The following is a 19,023-nucleotide window of genomic DNA, read 5'->3' as shown; positions in this document are numbered from 1 at the left end:
TTATCCTCCCTCGTTCAAACTCCGTAAGTTGCTTGAATATCTTATTCTTCCGTCGTGGAGGCATACTCAGGTCTCACTAAACGTTTGCCACTAACAAATAATCATAGACTATTTTCAACGTCCCGCTACAGCACTTTATTTATACGCTTTCAGCATCAATTCAGAGGGCGCTGCGCGCGCCACGCACGCGCGATGGCTCTGAAACTTTATTAATTTGCATAATATCCTATAATTGACATTTGCTGCGAATTTCATTTGATTCTGATGATTCCTTCATGGTGTTGCATTTTCTACAAACAGCAGTTTATGTCTGATATATCATGAGTATATATTTACAACATTTTGTTTAATCATTATATAGTAACCTCACATTATAACATCTGTTTTAGTTTGGACCATAGAGGTCGTTATATGGAACGTCAACTGTATTACAATTGTTCAAAACAAAACAAAAAACAATTTTCCCTCAAAAGAAAAAGCTGAAAAGTTTTTTTCATTTACAAATGATTTTTTTAAATTTTTTCCTTATTTTTAATTTATCTGAATTAAACAGATGGTGATTCATATTTTTTTCTTTTTTTGTGAAATGTTGAACGTTTGTACTATTTTCTTTCTTGCACAACAATAAAAAAAATTTCTCTTGTCACGCGTTGCATGGATGCAACTTTACAATGAATCAAGGAACCATTGTAGAGACGAATTACATAGCACAACACCAGCACTTGTAGACTATTTCGAACTGTATGCCTTTTGACTGCAGCAGGAGCAACTTCTTTTGCAGTTTCATTTAAAAGTTCTTTCTGTTTTTCTCTATGCAGCATGCCTAGTTGCCCAGTCTCTTCAATTTTAGCAATCGTCATTGTTAGCGCCCCAACCGGCAGAAGATTTTGTAACTTCCACAATAACAGACGGTTCACATGTAGCTCCGTCTAATAAAAAATAAAACTTCTGAAATCACATTTAGCGATAATTAAAATAAATAAAAATAAATCATCTCTTTTTAAAAAGAGTGGTCCGTCTTATAAATTTTCTCTTCATCTGGCTCCTTCGAGCTTCGGAGTTTGAATCAGAACAATGGCTAAGTGTGACATTGCGTCACTTAATCTTAATTTTTCTGTTGGGATCGTGACCTAAAAACTAGACCGAACCCTGACCCCTCTCTTGTGACGCCTCACTGTCTGTCGACCTTCACGCCTGTGACCTTCGGCAGCCTTTGATGTCAACACATGGTTTTTGGTTACTGTATGGTCACCGTTAGTGTTTAATTATGCTTAAATTTAAGGGGTTAGTCAACTCACTTCAGTTCGCTCCTTAAGCTAGGTTCTTTTGCTTTTTAGGGAGTTTAACTTCCACTTCTGGCCTTTTATATAAATACCGCCCATTTTTTGGAGCGGGCAGCATTCGATATTTGTTAGCATTCAAAATCTACGATCCTTTAACAGGGATTTTTCATTTCCACTCCCTCCTCTCTTCGAGAGACGGAGTTTTTTTTTGTTTAATTACATGGCGGTCATTTCTCCGACCCCCCGTGGGTGCGTGAGCTGTCCGGCTCGGCTGTGCTGAAATTCTTTTTCGCCATGGATGAATCTTTGGAGGGCAGATTTTGAGAAGTAAGACTCCAGCGGCATCCCACTCCCGCGTTAAAAAGGGGATTTATGTTCCATTCTCTCGCCGTTCCTGTTTTATGATACGCCAAAAATGTGGTTTTTAAGAAGCTGTCCATGTTAGTCTCCACTAATGCCTATCCTTTTTCAATCATGTGCCAGAAATTAGTGTGCTGATGTTATTGCGTTCCTTGTGGCAGTGCTCCTCGATGTTGTGATTCCCTGTTATCTGTTTTATTGAACCTTCTGCAGCAAATAAAAATAAAACGAACATGTTTTTTTGTGATAACCAGAACTCATTTATTCTGTTTCTTTGTCAAGAACATTAGTTATTGTTTTTCAACATTTCAGACAGCTCAAAGTAAACCTGCAACAGGTATATGGAACTCAATTACAATGACGTATTGATCTTTTTTTGTGTGTTTTTTACATTTTTATTTCTAAGGGTTATTGCTTGCAATCTTTTACGTACTTTTTCACTTTTGGAGTAGTCACGCGCCATAATTAACTTGTCTTTTATTTCTTTCAACCTTGTAACAAAAGTAATTAATTAACTAAATTTATAATGTTTTCCAACTAATTTAACTGCAACATTTTGTACCTCACCAATGTGTATTTTTATGTTAGTTATTGAGGCACATCGCATAAATTTAATTGTATTTTATTTTCGGCCAATTTTTAAATTTTAACAACAGCAACACCATGTAACACTAAGCCTATCGACATCATAAATAGATCACGAACTTCATTTAAAGGCAAAATTAACCGTATGGAAAACTTTCTTCAAATTGATGACCTGCGTGATATCACGGAGTTAAATGTCAAACTTAGAAATGTAGAAGTCTTAAAAAATGGAAGTGAGGCATTACTACAAGAATACTACAACTTGGACATCCAAACTGGTGATATTGACGCCATCGATACTGATTTGAATCAGTGTGATGAACGTTTGGATAATTTAGAGGTAGGAATTTTAAAATTAATAAATTCTAATAAACTACCGAACTCTGATTCTAATAACAAGATAGAGAATAATCATAAACTGAACGATAACTTAGAAACTGTATTAAAAATTCCTCCTGTTAATCTTCCTATATTTACTGGAAAATATGAACATTTTTCTAGTTTTAAAAATCAATTTGATGATTTAATTTCTTCTAACAGTCAACTCAGTGAAACACAGAAACTATATTATTTAAATTCTTGTCTTGCTAATGAAGGGAAAGAATTTGCTTCTACCTTTGATACATTTACTTCTTTATATGAAGCATTAATTTCAAGATTTGACAATAAAAGATTAGTCGTAGATATACACATTCAATTCATTTTGAATTTTAAGAGAATAGAAAAAGAAAATGCTGTAGAAATTCGTGCCATGATCGATTGTTTAAATAAAAATTTAAGGGCTCTAAAGGTGTTGAAATATAATCAAGATCCTCTATTTGATATATTTTTACAAACTATAGTGTTAAAAAAACTCGATAAAGAATCTCGTAAAAACTTTGAATTGTTACAAAAAACAAAAGAAATTCCCTCTTTCAATGAGTTCATAACCTTTTTATAGCAACGGGAAGCTGTACTTTTATCCATAGATAGAAACTGTTTTTACGGAACAAAAATAAAAAGGCACCAAATGTTTCCCTCCAAACCTAAAACTCTTTTAGTGTCTGAAAACGATAACAAAAATAAGAATTGCTTTCTTTGTAAACAAGGTACGCACCCCATTTTTCGCTGCACATTATTTTTTAATCTTGACATTGATGAAAAAATAAAGATAATTCGTGCTAATAAATTGTGCGAACTAAGTCTGAAAAAAAAATCATACAAAAGCCCAATGTATTTCCCCATATCGGCGTCCTTGCTCTTTAAAACATTCAAAGCTAATTTGCACAAAATTAAATTCGAAAGAAACTGAATCAAATATCTCTTCGAATTCTATGAATATTAATCATTTGCGGTCTCAAAGTGAAGTTGATCACGTGCCACTTCCTTCTTCTACTAGTAATCCAAATCCCAATGCTTCGGGTTTAAGCGTGGCCACTAATAAACAAAACAAAAAATACGTTTTGCTCTCAACTGCTGAAATATTTATTACATGTGCAGATGGTAGGAGAATAAAAATAAAAGCGATCCTTGACTCAGCTTCTAATATATGCGCATTAAAGAAAAATATAAGCGATTTATTAGGGATTAAAAAAGAGAAAATAAAAACACCGATTTCAGGTTTAAACGGATCGATCCAAAACATTAATTGGAAATTAACTACATCCATTTCGAATGAAGATTTTAGTTTTAATGAATTTATTGAATTTTATGTGGTTGATAACATTACGGGGCTCACACCGCCCACTACTTTAGACATTTCGCAAATAAAGATTCCTCATTTTTTGAAATTAGCCGATGAGTCATTTTATGAAGCTACTGAAGTTCACGCGTTAATAAGTTCTGATATTTTTTTCAAGGTTTTAAAACAAAATACGTATAAAATAAATGATAATCTGTTTTTTAAAGGGTCGTTATTGGGGTGGATAGCTTGCGGTAAACTTAAAGAAATCGAAATTACGCAGGGAAGATATTGTTTTCTAACTATAAATGATTCGCTACAAGCAGTGGCGTACGCAGAATTTTTTCAAGGGTGGGGGGGTCATAATTTTCAGAAATTACTAAAAGAAATTCGAGTATGTAATAAAGCACTATTACTTTCCTAATTTAGACAGCTAGACAATTTTGACTTTTTATTTAGACAACATTGTCTAGTTAAATTTTGTTTTTATATTTTAAGTTTAAGAACATAATTTTTTTTTATAAGAGGTAAAATATTTTATTTTTATTAAAAAGTAGGAATAAATCAAGCCAGAAAAAACTACTCATACTGTAACAGCTACCTAAATAATAACCATATAAATGTGAATATTCCATAGAAAACCAATGAATTTAACTAAAAAATGACTTACCAACAAATAGGGAATTAAGCCAGTATACAAACACGCTAAAAATTTATTGATTTATACTGTAATATCCAAACGACGGGGTTTTTTTGCAAGTTCGTTTAAAATGTCTTCGACAGCTGGGGTAAATTTTCTATGAATGCGTAAGAGCGCCAATCCATTCATTCTATTATTTCCCGTTGAGTTGCGTAAATAAGTCTTCAAACGGCGCAAAGTCGAAAAGGATCTTTCGTTTGCACTCGTTGAAACAGGTAGAACGACCAATATTTCTAGGATTTTGAAAATGTTTGGTGTTATATCTTTATTGCTCATTCCAAGAGCATCCGCCGCAGTTTTTGGAACACTACCTCCGTCTTCACTAATCCTTTTTAATCTTTTATACCAGAGTTTTAGTTCAGACTTAAGGCTTTCTTTACAGGTATCCAAATCTCCAGCGTAAAATTCCACTAATGCTTCAAAAGCCTTTATGTTTGAAGGTTGGCAAATGAAAGGATCGGCAGGTAGAAGACACTGAAATCCTTTCAAAATATCACGATGCGATACAAATCTTAAGTTTAATTGTGTTATAAAATTTTCTATAAATGGAATAAAAACACTAACTCTGAAATATGTTTCCGGTGTCGATGAGGGAAAATTATCGCGATTTTTCTGTCTTCCTGTTATTCTAGGGATTTGCATGGAAGTGGAAGATCCAATGCTTGTTAGCATAAGAGAAGAAGAGCTGAATATTTCAGAGAATGTTTCAGTGGCATTTTCACGCATTAATTTTAGATCTTTAATGATATCTTCTGCAAGACTCGCTGCCTCTATCAAATCTATGCTTGTTTTTTGTAGGTATCTACAGAGATGGATTGTTATGGTGAAAACTTTGTAAATGCACAAAAGAGATATTACGAACTGGCAATTAGATACTGTGCACAGTAAAGAATTAGCCTGGGTAGCTGATTCCTTATCCTTCCATTCTGATATTTTTTGTAGTGTTTCGGCGATAGGCTCGAAAAGTTCCACCACAGCGGTTACTGAGTCGTATCTTTCCATCCAACGGGTTGCACATAGCTGTTTAATTTTCTCCCTCTTAGAGCTGGTTTCCATCTCCTCTATTGCTGAAGATAGGACATACTGTCTTTTTGGCGTATTTAAAAAGTCGTATAATGTTTTAATTGTCCTTAAGCAATTTCTAATGCCAGTTATTTCGCATGCATTTGATACAGCCAAATTGAGGCTATGAGCAGAGTGCTGATGGGACAATACTTCTTACGTGGGCTTGTACACCATTAATTTTTCCACTCATTGATGCAGCACCATCGTATCCCTGTCCACGTAACTTTTTTATATCAACTTTCATAGACTGTAATTGGTCTAATATTGTTGTTGCTATTGCTTTTCCGGTTAAGTCATGCACCGGAATGAATTGCAAAAACTGTTCGGTGATGTTAAAATTTTCTTTATCGACATATCGAACGCATAACGATAATTGCTCTATACCTGCAATATCAGTTGTTTCATCTGCAAGAATGGAAAAGCAAGTTGTATCATTAATCTTGCTGACTAGTTTTTGCAGGATTAAAATATTGCAAACCTCAATAACTTCGTTCTGAAATCGAGGGCTGGTATACTGAGCATTTTTTCTGCTTGACTCTAAAATGTTCTTAAGAGTCGAATCGTTCTTACTCTGGAAACGAAGCAATGCACGAAAATTTCCGTCGTTCTATCTTCACCTGGTTGTTCAGCAATTATTCCTGAATCCTTATGTCCTCTTAGAGCGAGACCTTGATTTCCACAAAATAGGATGGTTTCAATGATTGGAGTAATGTTTTTTCTAATTTTCTTCTGCTTGCTGCACTGTCAACTTGTTCATCCACAGGTTTCATCTTTCCAAATAAAATATCGTTTAATGTCCCAGCAGTTTCGATCGATTTTTTGTGATAAAGACATTTCTCTTGTTCAGAAAATCGCTCTACAGCATTTTTCCAGCTGTCAAATTTTACATTGCACAGTTGGCCTAAAGGTTGCTTTCCAGAACCGGCACCAGTTGGGGCGAAAAGTACACAAAATTTGCAAAAAGCACCACCCTTAACCTCTGAATATGCAAGCCATTTCCAGCGATAAAGCCATTTGTACTGAAATTTCAATTTTCTTTTTCCTTTTTCAGGAAAAACAAATGCTGGATTGGGTTCCCAAACATTTTTAAGTATATCCAGTTTTTTATCCTCGCATGTATTATCTTCTGAAAAAAGTCCAATGTCATATGGGTGGGAAATAACACTTTGAGGGCCGCTTTCACATTCATCAGATTCTGTTACGCTAGAAACGTTTTCTTCAACGGAAGTATCACATTTCTGTTCAACGGAAAAACTTACATTGGTACTAGATGCTGTCACCTCACTAATTTCAGGTCGTGATTTTTTCTCGAAGTAATTAAAAATTGTTAAATTCTTGCGTTTAGACATCCTAAAAATCCAAGAACAGCAAAAATATATACATATATATTGGCACAGAAATATCCACTAAGCTACGATCTCAAAGCTTCGAGCTGGAATGAATAACTTCAACGAGCACAGAGTTTCCAAAACAAAACAGATTTAGAAACAAGCTCCGAAGGACAAGCGGCAGAGATAACTCTTAGTCTGACTGAAATCGAAAATAAATGTAACCCCCTTTCATATAATTTTTTTTAACCGCATTTACAAAATTCTCGAATTGTCTCAAAGACGACAAAACGTCTAGGATTCCAGACCTCGCGAATGCCAGCCAGTCTCAAAAACAATCGCGACTGGCAGGACAGAAAGGAACCAGTGATCGGGGCTCGCCCGTAACAGTATCACGTGAATTTGGTTTCAAAAATACAACTCTATTATAGTAAATGTTTTATCAGTTTTCTGAGAAATACCGAGAGAAAAAAAAAGTAGGCATAAGGCAAATAAAAATATATAGTCTTAAAAAATAATAACCCGCATAATTTCTACTAAAATTTTTATTTTTGTCTGCATTATTTTGTAAATTCACTTTGTCTGAGCTCAAGGGGGGGGGGGGTTAAACCCCTAAACCCCCCCCCCCTTGCGTACGCCCCAGGCTACAACATACACTAAAACTGTTTTTTGATTTGGAGGGTCTTGGGATTAAAGACGATCCAATTTTACAAGAGAATGTTCAGGCCATGAAAATATTTAATGAAACTGTTGAATTCAAAGACGGTCGTTACATAGTACAACTTCCATTTCGAAAAGACTATAATGAACTTGCTGATAATTATTCTTTAGCGAAACAACGTTTCCGAAGCTTATGGAAAAGATTTAAGTATGACCCGGATCTCTATGATAGATACCGTGAAATTATACAGGATTATTCAAGTCAAGGCATTATAGAAATAGTTAAACCTGATAGTATACACGATGAATGTGAAAGACCTATATTTTATTTACCCCATATGGCCGTTAAAAAAGAAAGTTTAACAACATCGTTAAGAATTGTGTTTGACGTTGCGACGCACGAGGTCAATGAACTCTCTCTCAATGACTGTTTGTGGCCAGGACCCAATTTAAACCCCAATCTTTTGGATGTACTTATTGAATTTAAACTCAACGGAACAGCTTTCTGTTCTGATGTGAAGCAGGCTTTCCTTCAAATAGGTCTTGTTGAGGTACACAAAGACGCATTAAGGTTCTTTTGGAGCAATGATGAACCGAGTGTTTCCGAAGATCACAAAATAATTATCTTCCATTTTAATAGAGTGAACTTTGGAGTCAACTCAAGTCCATTTCTACTCGCTGCTACTATCAGACACCATATCAAAAAATATGAAAATGATCTTCTTGTTATCGTTCAACTTCTAGATAGAAATCTTTATCTAGATGATTTTATTTCCGGTAGCAATGACTTTGATGAAGCATTAGATGCAAAAAGATGCAAATAAAATAATAGAAGCTGCTGGAATGACTTTAAGGAAGTGGATTACTGATGACGCTGATTTGATGGAGCAGTGGACGAATGAGGGACTAGATACTCATCCTGCAAACGCTAGTGTTAGTCTGAGCTCCAATCAGACGAAAGTGTTGGAACTTTTATGGAACACTAGTGAAGATTATTTTTCTGTAGATACCAGAAGTCTCCTAAAATTCATCTCCTCAAGCAAAAGTACAAAACGTTCGATACTCCAGGCTATAGGGAAGATATTTGACCCTTTAGGGTTAATTTCATGCTTCACCATCCGAATGAAATGTCTGATCCAAGAACTATAGAGTGAAAAAATTCCTTGGGATGAATCCTTGCCACCGAAAATGGAGAAAGAGTGGATAAAATGGTGTGAAGAGATACCTTTTTTGGAGAATCTTAAGATACCTAGATTGGTTCTTAATTCTCTATCCATGGAGGATATCGTCGAGATTCATAGTTTTTGCGACGCCAGTAAGAACGCATACGGTGCTACAGTATATTTGAAAGTTTACACACCAAATGGTCAGATCGTTAGACTTTTGACTTCTAAAAGCCGAGTAGCTCCTTTGAATAGTGTGACTCTGCCTAGACTGGAATTGCTGGGAGCTCTAGTCGCAGCTCGCTTGACATCCGAAGTGAAAAAGATTGTGAATTTGAAAAGGTCTTCAATTGCTATCATTGGACTGACTCTAAAATTGCACTCTACTGGATAAAGGGAAAGACAACTCGTTGGAAACAATTCGTTGCTAATCGAGTTAAAGAAATAGTCACTTTGGCGGATCCAAACTCCTGGCACCATTGTGCAGGTACAGATAATCCTGCAGATATTCTCTCTCATGGAATTAGTACTGAATTTTTGGCTGATAGTTCCAGCTGGTGAACAGGTGCTGAATTTTTGATGGAATCTGATTTTCAAGAGACTTTTGAACAATCATTTCCTGAGATAGAATCGCTTGCAGAAGGCGAAAAAGAGACAATACTCCGAGAAGCAAAAACTGTTTCCTCAACCGAGAGTACGCAAGAGACTGTTTTGCTAACTGATGATTCACAGACTCTGATTGATAAACTTTTAGAACTCTCAAATAATTATTATAAAATTAATCATATTTTGTGTTATATTTTCAGATTTCTTCATAATTGTAAACATATAATAAGAAAATGGGACCCTTGACAGTTGACGAGGTAAAGTATTTTGAAAGTATCCTGATTAAGCATTCTCAGACGACACTGGTAAATAAGAACAATTTTTCTCGCAATATTTCTAGCTTAAATCCCTTTGTAGATAGGGACGGTTTCATACGAGTAGGTGGAAGGCTAGATAATGCTTCAGTACCCTTTGATCAAAAACATCAGATAATCTTACCGAAAAAGTCCAAATTAAGTAAAATTTACTTCGATAGTTTACACAGGAAATTACTTCATATTGGCCCTCAAGGTTTGTTAAGTGCAGTTAGGTTAACATTTTGGCCTTTAGGGGGTCGTAATCTTGCTCGTCAAACTGTACATCAATGTGTAACATGTTTCAAATCTAAGCCCTTCCTTTCCACTCAAATTATGGGTAATTTACCAAGTGAAAGAGTCAACATGTCACCCCCATTTTCCGTCACAGGTGCGTCCTGTGCGGCCCTTTTGCTGTTAAATATTAATACACTTTATTGTATCACGACCTAGTTCTCTAAAAGTGAAAAAATTTATTAGTGTCCGAGGCAAAAGTCTATGGGTGCAGGAAGTTGCGATTTCTGAAGAGATCTCCTGGCACTATAAACATTGTCAAGCTGAATCAAAGTGAAAAAATTTCATTAGTGTCCAAGGAAAAAGTTCACGAGAGCACGAAGTTACAATCCTTGAAGAAATCTTCTGGCACTGGAAACGATGTCGAGCTGGATCTCACGGGCTAATGTCCAAGCTAATGCTTCGTCTCTTGTAGTCAGATGCAGGCTGCTGAGTACTTTCGGAGGAAGTGGTGAAGCATGTATTTGAGATGCAGCTGGTTTTGGCAACGATGGTGGTTGTGGAGGAATCCGACCAAATGATAAAACTGGAGGAGCATGATAATCCCGTTGAAGGATAGGTGGAGGAACCATGTGAGTGGGATCAGTCATTGTAGCACCTACAGTACGTAGAGCCTCAGCAAATACGATCAGTAAACACTCAACGGGGGCGGTGTGCAAACCTCCTAATGCAGTAACTTTGAAGCCAAGACTTCATCTCAATTCTCAATTGTCCTAGCAGGCTTTCCTAATTGTTGCTTTATTTCTTTTCCGACATCACTAAACTCTAAATGCAAGTAATACTAACAGTTTTATAAGTAAAAATTATCAATTAGTCCAATTGGACCAAAAATTAGCCAGGGACCAAAAGCCCCTGGTGAGCATCCTAGATTTCCCCCGTAATTTAAATGATTGCATTATATAACTTTATTATTTAAACTAACTTGAAATGAATTCAAACACTTGATCAGGGTGTTAGAACCAATTTACAAATTAACCTTAAGTAAGAAATAAATTATTTCATTACAACTTTTCCAGGTGATCAGACCGAAAAAATTAAAATAAACTTAACCTATCTCTTAAAAAAAATTACTCATGTTAGTAATAAATTTATCTTAATGGACAAAAAATTTATTTTACAAGCATTTATGAACATTAAAATATTTTATCTAGAACTTATTTATCATTTGTATTTAATTGTTACTGTGACGTAAATTATATTTACTAACCGGTTTATTTGTCTCCTTGAAATTTGTCTCCTTGAAATTTGTCTCCTTGAAATTTGCCTGCAGGTCTGCAATGTTTTTAGGAGTAAGATGCAAATAATTATATCTTCGAATATACGGTGTCAATCTGTTTACATGACAGTTAAAAACCTTTCGATTATTTTCGACACTTTTGACTCGATAATTCACTTTTGAAAAACGCTCTATTACGCGATATGGCCCTTCAAATTTTGGTAGTAATTTATTTGACAAACCTGACTTCTTTAAATTTGGAGTTTTTACGAAACAGAGGGAACCTATTGGATAATTAAATTTGTCGATATTTTTACCGATTTCGCTTCTCCCGATATTCTTCTCTTCTTGCGTTTTTAAATTTTCCAAAACCTTGGAAAAAATTCCGTCTAGGGACTGAATTAATTTAGTTACATATTCTGATTGAGATTGAAATTTGTCACCCTCCCCCAAACTGTAGGGCAATCTCATGTCTCTAAGGTGTTCGATAAAAAATGGAGAAGTTTGTGTGCTTTCGTTAATTGCAGAGTTAATTGCCAACATAGTTTGTGAAAGTTGTTTGTCCCATTCGTAATTTTCATTGCAAATTGTTGCCAAAATATTTGCAATTGATTGGTTCGGTTTTTATATCCTACCGTTAGCCCAAGGTGTATACTTTGAAGTGTGAATTTTTTCGATACCTTGGATCTTACAAAACTCCGTAAATTCATTACCTGTAAAATATTTAGCGTTGTCAGTTACTATTAGTTTAGGACAACCCCTGTGAACTATATAATTGTCAAAAAGTGCTTTTGAGATGGTTTCTGATTTCATATCTGGTAAGGCTGCTAAATGGATGTATTTGGAAAAGGCGTCTATCATTGAGAAAACGTATTTGTTCCCCGATGTGGTAGCTTTCAGTGGTCCAAAAATATCAGCGTGGCAACGCTCTGAAGGATATGTACTTTGGTCGACCATCTGCAGCGGGGCTGACTGCATTTTAAATACAGCACGTCTTGATAAACAGGGAATACATGAATTCACAAAATTTTTAGTATCTTTGTACATTTTGTCCCAATAAAAATTTTCAGTTAACCTGTTGTAGGTTTTAAAAAATCGGAGATGACCTCCTATCTCTGAATGGACTGATTCTAATACTTCAGGTTTTAAAGAAGTGGGTACACAAATTTGCCTTTTAACATCTTTTCTCGGAGATTTACTGTTCCGCTTGGACAAATGAATTAACACTCCATTTTCATCTAACAAATAATTTGAATATTCAGAATTGTTATTTTCTTTTAGTTTATCAATAATTTTTTTCAATTTAGGATCTTGGCTTTGTAAATTAACTAGTTCTGATTTTTCTGGAAAAACAATTGTTAGATTATTGACATATCGTGATAAATGGTCAGCGACTACATTGAGTTTGCCTTTGATATAAATTATTTTATAATTAAATTCTTCCAGAGCTAGTTCCCACCTCAAAAATTTAGATGAGGGATTCTTATTGGATAAAAAACCTTCGAGAGGTTTGTGATCAGTGTAAACATTAAATTTTCTACCTATTAAGAATGTTCTAAAAAAAATCAATGCTGAATAGATTGCAAAAAATTCTAAAACTGTAGCACTATATTTAGCTTGCGATGGATTTAATTTCTTTGAGTAAAAATAAAGAGGTTTAACCTCCCCATTTGGATATTTTTGTTCGAGTACTGCACCGATCCCTAAAGAGCTGGCATCTGTTGTTAATTGTAATTCGGCTTCCGGGTCAAGTAGGGCTAAAACAGGTGGGTTCAAAATTGAATTTTTTATCTCATCGAATGCGTTTTGTGTTTCATCATTCCAAACAAAGGGTACATCTTTACGGAGTAAATTAGTGAGAGGTAAAGCGCGTTTTGAAAAATTCTTTATATATCGACGATAAAATCCAGCTAACCCCAAGAACGATTTAATCTGATTCTGATCTTTAGGAACTTGAAATTCATTTATTTTAACTGTTTTATCGCGGTCTATTGACAACCCTTGAGGTGTTAAGACAAACCCTAAAAATTTACACGTTTTTGTGAGAAATTGACATTTTTCCGGATTAAATTTCAATTGCAATTTAGAAAATCTGTTCAAAACTTCATTAAGAAGAGTTAAATGCTCTGTGATAGATTTACTATATAGTATAATATCGTCTATGTAGACGAGAGCTCCATTGTGAAGCAAATCACCTAACGCTTCCTGTGCTATCTTTTGAAATGCCTTGGGCGAGTTTTTCAAACCAAAACAAAGGCGATTAAATTCATATTTAACACCATCAGGAGTGGTAAATGCTGTTTTATGTCGACCTTTCCTTTTAATATTTATTTGATTGAAAGCTGTCTTAAGGTCTAGCGTACTCATGTAATTGTTTGATCCAGAAATTTCGAACAATATATCATCTAAAGTTGGAATTACAAAATCCTGGGGAACCGTTATCTCATTGAGTTTTCGAAAGTCTAATACGAGGAGATATTTACTGTTTTGCCTAACAAATAATGCAGGAGCGTTATAATTTGAGTTTGATTTTGAAATAATCCCAGCCTTTTCTAAATCATGTATTTGTTTACGAAATTCTTCACGCAAATGAAAAGGTATTTTGTAGGAAGGACATTTAATGGGATTGTTATGAAGTAATTGAATTTCGTGAGGATCAGTAATAGCTTCCGATAATTCTATTGTCGATCTAGCAAACGCATTTTCATGCTTTAACAAGATTTGTGCAACTCTGTGTTTCGTTTTGGAATCCAAATGTTTTAATTTAAAATCATGCTCGCTAATTGGTGGGGGTAATTCTCCGGATACGGGTAATTCTTCTGGCAAATCATCAAAATTATTTATTGAGCCTATAATTGTATGCTTATTTAACATAATAGCTTTATTTGTTTTATTATTTAAAACGACACGAGTTTTATTATCAATTACATTTAATAAATTATTGGTATCTTCAAAAGAAACCCCTTTTCTTTTTAATTTTTTATTTTTTTCGACTGTTATTTTAGAACAATTTTCATGCAGCATTGGTACGTCGACGTAAACAACTGACGAAATTCCAGGTGGGATTAACAATTTCTGATTTAATCGTAGTTTTAAATGCTTACTGTTTTCATGAGTTACATTTGATACATAATTTAATGGAATTTTTTCCTCCATGATTTTAATACTATTTTCTTTAATATTAATTGTTGCATCTCTGGCTTTTAAAAAATCTATTCCTAAAATAGCTTCATAATTTCTTGAAAATTCGTTATCCGTTATGTAAAAATTTTGTTCAAGCGATGTATTTCCTATTTCTATGATAAGTTTAAAGTGTCCTTTTATCTCTACCTGGCTACCATTTACTGCTTTTATTTTTGATTCTAATTCTGAGACTTGACCATTTTTATTTATTTTATCGAAAATTGTTGGACTTAATAATGAGATTGTTGCACCGCTATCTATTAAACAATTAAATTTACATTTATTTGATACTACGCTTATAACGGGCAATTTAAATTGGTCTGAATTACAAGAGTTTCCGGGAGATACAGCAGACCTTAATTTTAATACCTCCCTCTGGAGTTTAAATCCCGACAATTTTGAGTATTAGCATTTCTCCTTCCATCTGAATTGTTTACAAAATTTGTTGCATTAGTATAATTTGGTCTTATATATCCAACTCTTTCTCGCGATTTTGATCTGTTCCGTCTTTTATCTCTGTCTTTTTTATAACAATTTGCTTGCATGTGCCCCTGAATCCCGCAATAATAGCACCTAACCGACGATCTTCTCGCAGTATAATTGTTTACTTCGGCCTCATTTGTTCTCTTTTGACTTTTTAATGTGTCTACCTCGACTGATAGTTTGGAAATTTGAGCCGTCAACTCGCCTATTAATTGTTCTTGAAATCTGTTAGTGACCGTGAAATCCGTTAGTGACACGTGCATAATGCAACATAAGTATTTAACAAATTAATTCAAAAAAATTCTAAACCAATGAATAAACTAAATTCTCTAAAACAATTAATAAATAAATGAATTTAAAAGACATTGAGTGAATGAAACTTAAAATTTAGCTAGATTAATTAAGATTAGTAAGATTATTGCGTTGTTCTTTAACCCGCGTGGTAAGGTGTCTCGGCACCATTGATACACTTTATTGTATCACGTTAATAGGAATTACGTTAGTTTTAGTTAAAATTAGAAAACTCATATTTAAAGTTAAATTTTAATTATAGAAATATTCTTGGTTACATAATTACAATTGATTAAGTAATACAAAGGGGAAGAGAATCTAGGAATCACTCACCAGGGTGCGTCATCACAAAACAGGTCACGTCTCCTCAGCTATGCAAATCTTCTACTGATTCCTAAATGGGTGCAACCACTACAGCAAGAGGGAACTTCGCCAAACTCACTCTTTGGCTCACTTTATCGATGTTTTTTGGCGCACTTACTATTTTGAGACTCCTTGCTCTGCATCAATATAAACATCAACGTAAGGGTACTCTCAACAAAGTATATACACTGGTTATCATAAATTAAGGAAAAATCACAAAAATAGCGATAACTCTTTCAAAAGTAAGCCAAACCGTGCAAAATTTGCATATGTTGTCCACTAAGAGTAGCTGAGTAAAATTGCAATATGCAAATTAGTGGCGCTGCACTCGGCTTACGTCATCTGCCTGGAGCATAAAAGTCCAAGTTTGAGAGAAAGCACACAAATTTTACTGTGATTGCGACATTGAAAATCTGAGATAGCCAATTCGTAATAATGACCTCTAGGCATCATTTGCCTGAAGAACTACGATGGAGAGCCATCGGGAGACTAGAGGCAGGGCAGAGTCAATCAGAAGTGGCCAGATGGCTAAATGTGAGTCCATCTGTGGTTCATAGACTTTGGAGGCAATTTCAAACCACAGATTCGGCATCTAGGAGGTTCAGTCAAGGACGGCCAACTGTTACGACCAGTGCCGATGACCGATATTTGACATTAAGTGCACGCAGGAATAGAACCGCTACTCCGACACATCTTAGATCCTCTCTTGCTGCAGCCACCGGAAGGTTGGTGTCAACGTCAACTGTGCGCAGAAGGCTCCACGAAGGTGGTCTGTATGCGAGACGACCAGCCATTTGCGTGCCGCTCACATCACGCCATAGGAGAGACCGTTTGCAGTGGGCCCGACAACATGTCCACTGGACGTCAGATCAATGGAGGCCTGTTCTCTTTACGGATGAGTCCAGGTTTAGTCTAGAAAGTGACAGTAGACGTTATTTGATATGGAGAGAACCTGGGACCCGTTATCATCCATCAAACATCCGTGAAAGAGATGCATACGGAAGAGGCAGTGTCTGTGTTTGGGGAGGCATATCCTTAGGAGGGCGCACATACCTCCATGTCTTTCCAAGGGGAACCGTGAATGCTCAGGTTTATCGAGACAACATCCTTGATGCTTATGTGCGCCCATATGCCGGGGCAATTGGTGATTGCTTCCTGTTACAGGACGATAATGCAAGACCACACAGAGCTCGCATTGTTGATGATTATCTTCAACAGGAAACAATTACTCGCATGGAGTGGCCAGCTCGATCCCCGGACTTGAATCCTATCGAGCACGTTTGGGATGCTCTAGGGAGGCGTGTATCTGCCATCAATCCGCCCCCTCAGACCCTTGCCACGCTTGCAACTGCTTTACAAGAGCAATGGCTCTCACTTCCTATTGAACTGATAGACCGCATAATTGAAAGCATCACACATCGCTGTTTGTGCTGTATTGCTTCTAGAGGCAATCATATTCCATATTAAAGGTACTTTTTCTATTGCAAACCGATACTTCCAATTTGTTTATTTTATACATGTGCTAATTTCTATACTACTATTAATGTCTGATAATTTCTTTTTATGTTGTTTAATACCTTACTATGTGTTGTATATTGTGGGTAAGTTTCATAAAATTCCATGTGTAATTTCTTGAGTTATCGCGATTTTTGTGAATTTTCCTTAATTTATGATAACCAGTGTATTTGTATTTTCATTTGTTTTTCCGCAAAAGCCATCCATCTTGAATAGCTGACTGATTTGACTTCCGATTACGTGATTGCCACACTGAAACGATTTACGAGTAGACGCGGAAAACGCTCCAACCGATAATGCCACTAATTTTGTTGGGGCTAATTCTCGTTTAAAAAAGTTCTATGGATTAATTAATTTTCCAGATCAGAGTTTGGCTAATTATTTTACCTCTGAAGGCATAGAATGGAATTTTATTCCACCAAAATCACCCCTTTTGGTGGTCTTTGGGAGGCGGGAGTAAAATCAGTAAAACATCATCTTAAAAGAGCAGTTGGAAAATTTCATTTCACTTACGAAGAGATGGAAACAATAGTTATTCAAATCGAAGGAATTCTTAATAGTCGCCCCCTTTGCCATTTAAGCGGTGATAATGACAGTTTTGATGTTTTAACACCAGGTCATTTCCTAATAGGGAGGCCTATAACATCAATTGTCGAGCCAAATTTAACTGATCTCAATGATAATCGTCTAAGTCGATGGCAGAAAACTACAAAAGTTGTACCACTTGTATGGGAAAGATGGAAGTCAGATTACTTAAATACATTACAAGCTAGATCAAAATGGATGGTAACAAAAAATGATTTAAAGATAGGACATATGGTACTTGTAAAAGAAAATTTCTACCTGGATTTTACGCCGAATAATTTATGTTTATCATGGTTCGGATAATAAAGTACGTGTAGTAAAAATTCGCACAAAATCTGGGGTATTTTAAAGAGCTGATTCTAAAATAGCTATCTTGCCTATCGATACATAAAAAAAAAGACTGTATTTTTCATTATGTTATATATTCTGTTTCCTACATTTTATAATGTTTATGTATTATATATTGTAAAGTTATGTAATATTTGTGTTTATTTTAAAATTTTATATGTTAAGTTCATGCATGAACATTGCAAGGCCGGGCGGGATGTTGGCGCGCATGCGCGTTAGCGCCCCAACCGGCAGAAGATTTTGTAACTTCCACAATAAACGGTTCGCATGTAGCTCAGTCTAATAAAAAATTAAACTTCGAAATCGCATTTAGAGATAATTAAAATAAATAAAAATAAATCATCTCTTTTTAAAAAGAGTGGTCCGTCTTATAAATTTTCTCTTCAGTCATTTTCAAAACCTGCCTTGACGTACGTCTTTTTGTTACTCTCTCTAGTGTTTATGTTCTCATAGTACAATTGACATATAACTGTCTTTCTGAGACAGAATTTTTTTGAGTAACGTTTTATTTTATTTATTTATTTAGTTTTTTGTTTATTTTTTTTGTTTTGGCACGATGCATAATTATTGTTACAGCAACCTTTTGGCTTTTAAAGACAGCGTCTAATTTCATAAAACCTTTGTACGGGGAAAATTGCTGGTTAAAATTCATATGAATATATTTTATTGCAAATTTCAATTCTCATTCTTTCATTCACTTGGCGCCTGAAACGCCTTGAATAATCAAAATAAATATGCCAGTATTTAAACATTTAACCAACATTTAGAAAATAATTTTATAATTTTTTTAAAGTTTTTTTTAATAGGATTATCTCAAGATCCAAATACGAAAGTTCGAAATGGGATCATTTGCGTACCACCAGAGGCATTTTGCATTTTATCAACAGCTTAACTGAAATTATTATTACATTAGACCAAATAATTTTTCTACATTATAATTTTTCCACTATTATTAAATAAAATAATAAACAATAAATCTTTACTATAAGTTAAATTTTGCATGCAATTATTCTTTGGATAAACGAATTTTATAATTCTGCGC

General features: G+C 34.9%; 3 protein-coding genes across 3 annotated transcripts; all 3 read left to right on the top strand.

Moving 5' to 3' along the window:
* The first annotated feature begins 2,373 nt into the window (after positions 1-2,373).
* Positions 2,374-8,465, top strand: LOC147801165 (uncharacterized). Its single transcript, XM_087155125.1, has 2 exons — positions 2,374-2,568; positions 7,662-8,465. The coding sequence occupies exons 1-2, from the start codon at positions 2,374-2,376 to the stop codon at positions 8,463-8,465; spliced, it is 999 nt and encodes a 332-aa protein (XP_087011251.1).
* A 364-nt stretch (positions 8,466-8,829) lies between these two features.
* Positions 8,830-9,198, top strand: LOC147801164 (uncharacterized). The gene has a single exon (XM_087155124.1). It carries the CDS (start codon positions 8,830-8,832, stop codon positions 9,196-9,198), a length of 369 nt encoding a protein of 122 aa, XP_087011250.1.
* A 445-nt stretch (positions 9,199-9,643) lies between these two features.
* LOC147801163 (uncharacterized) lies at positions 9,644-10,156 on the top strand. The gene has a single exon (XM_087155123.1). The coding sequence runs from the start codon at positions 9,644-9,646 to the stop codon at positions 10,154-10,156; it is 513 nt and encodes a 170-aa protein (XP_087011249.1).
* Positions 10,157-19,023: the final 8,867 nt, after the last annotated feature.

This window comes from Parasteatoda tepidariorum, chromosome 11, assembly GCF_982258835.1.
Source record: "Parasteatoda tepidariorum strain Cologne lab strain chromosome 11, Ptep-v5.0, whole genome shotgun sequence".
NCBI classification, from domain to species: Eukaryota; Metazoa; Arthropoda; class Arachnida; order Araneae; family Theridiidae; genus Parasteatoda; species Parasteatoda tepidariorum.
The sequence above is the reverse complement of the archived record's forward strand: the minus strand, read 5'-3'. Positions and strand labels throughout refer to the sequence as shown.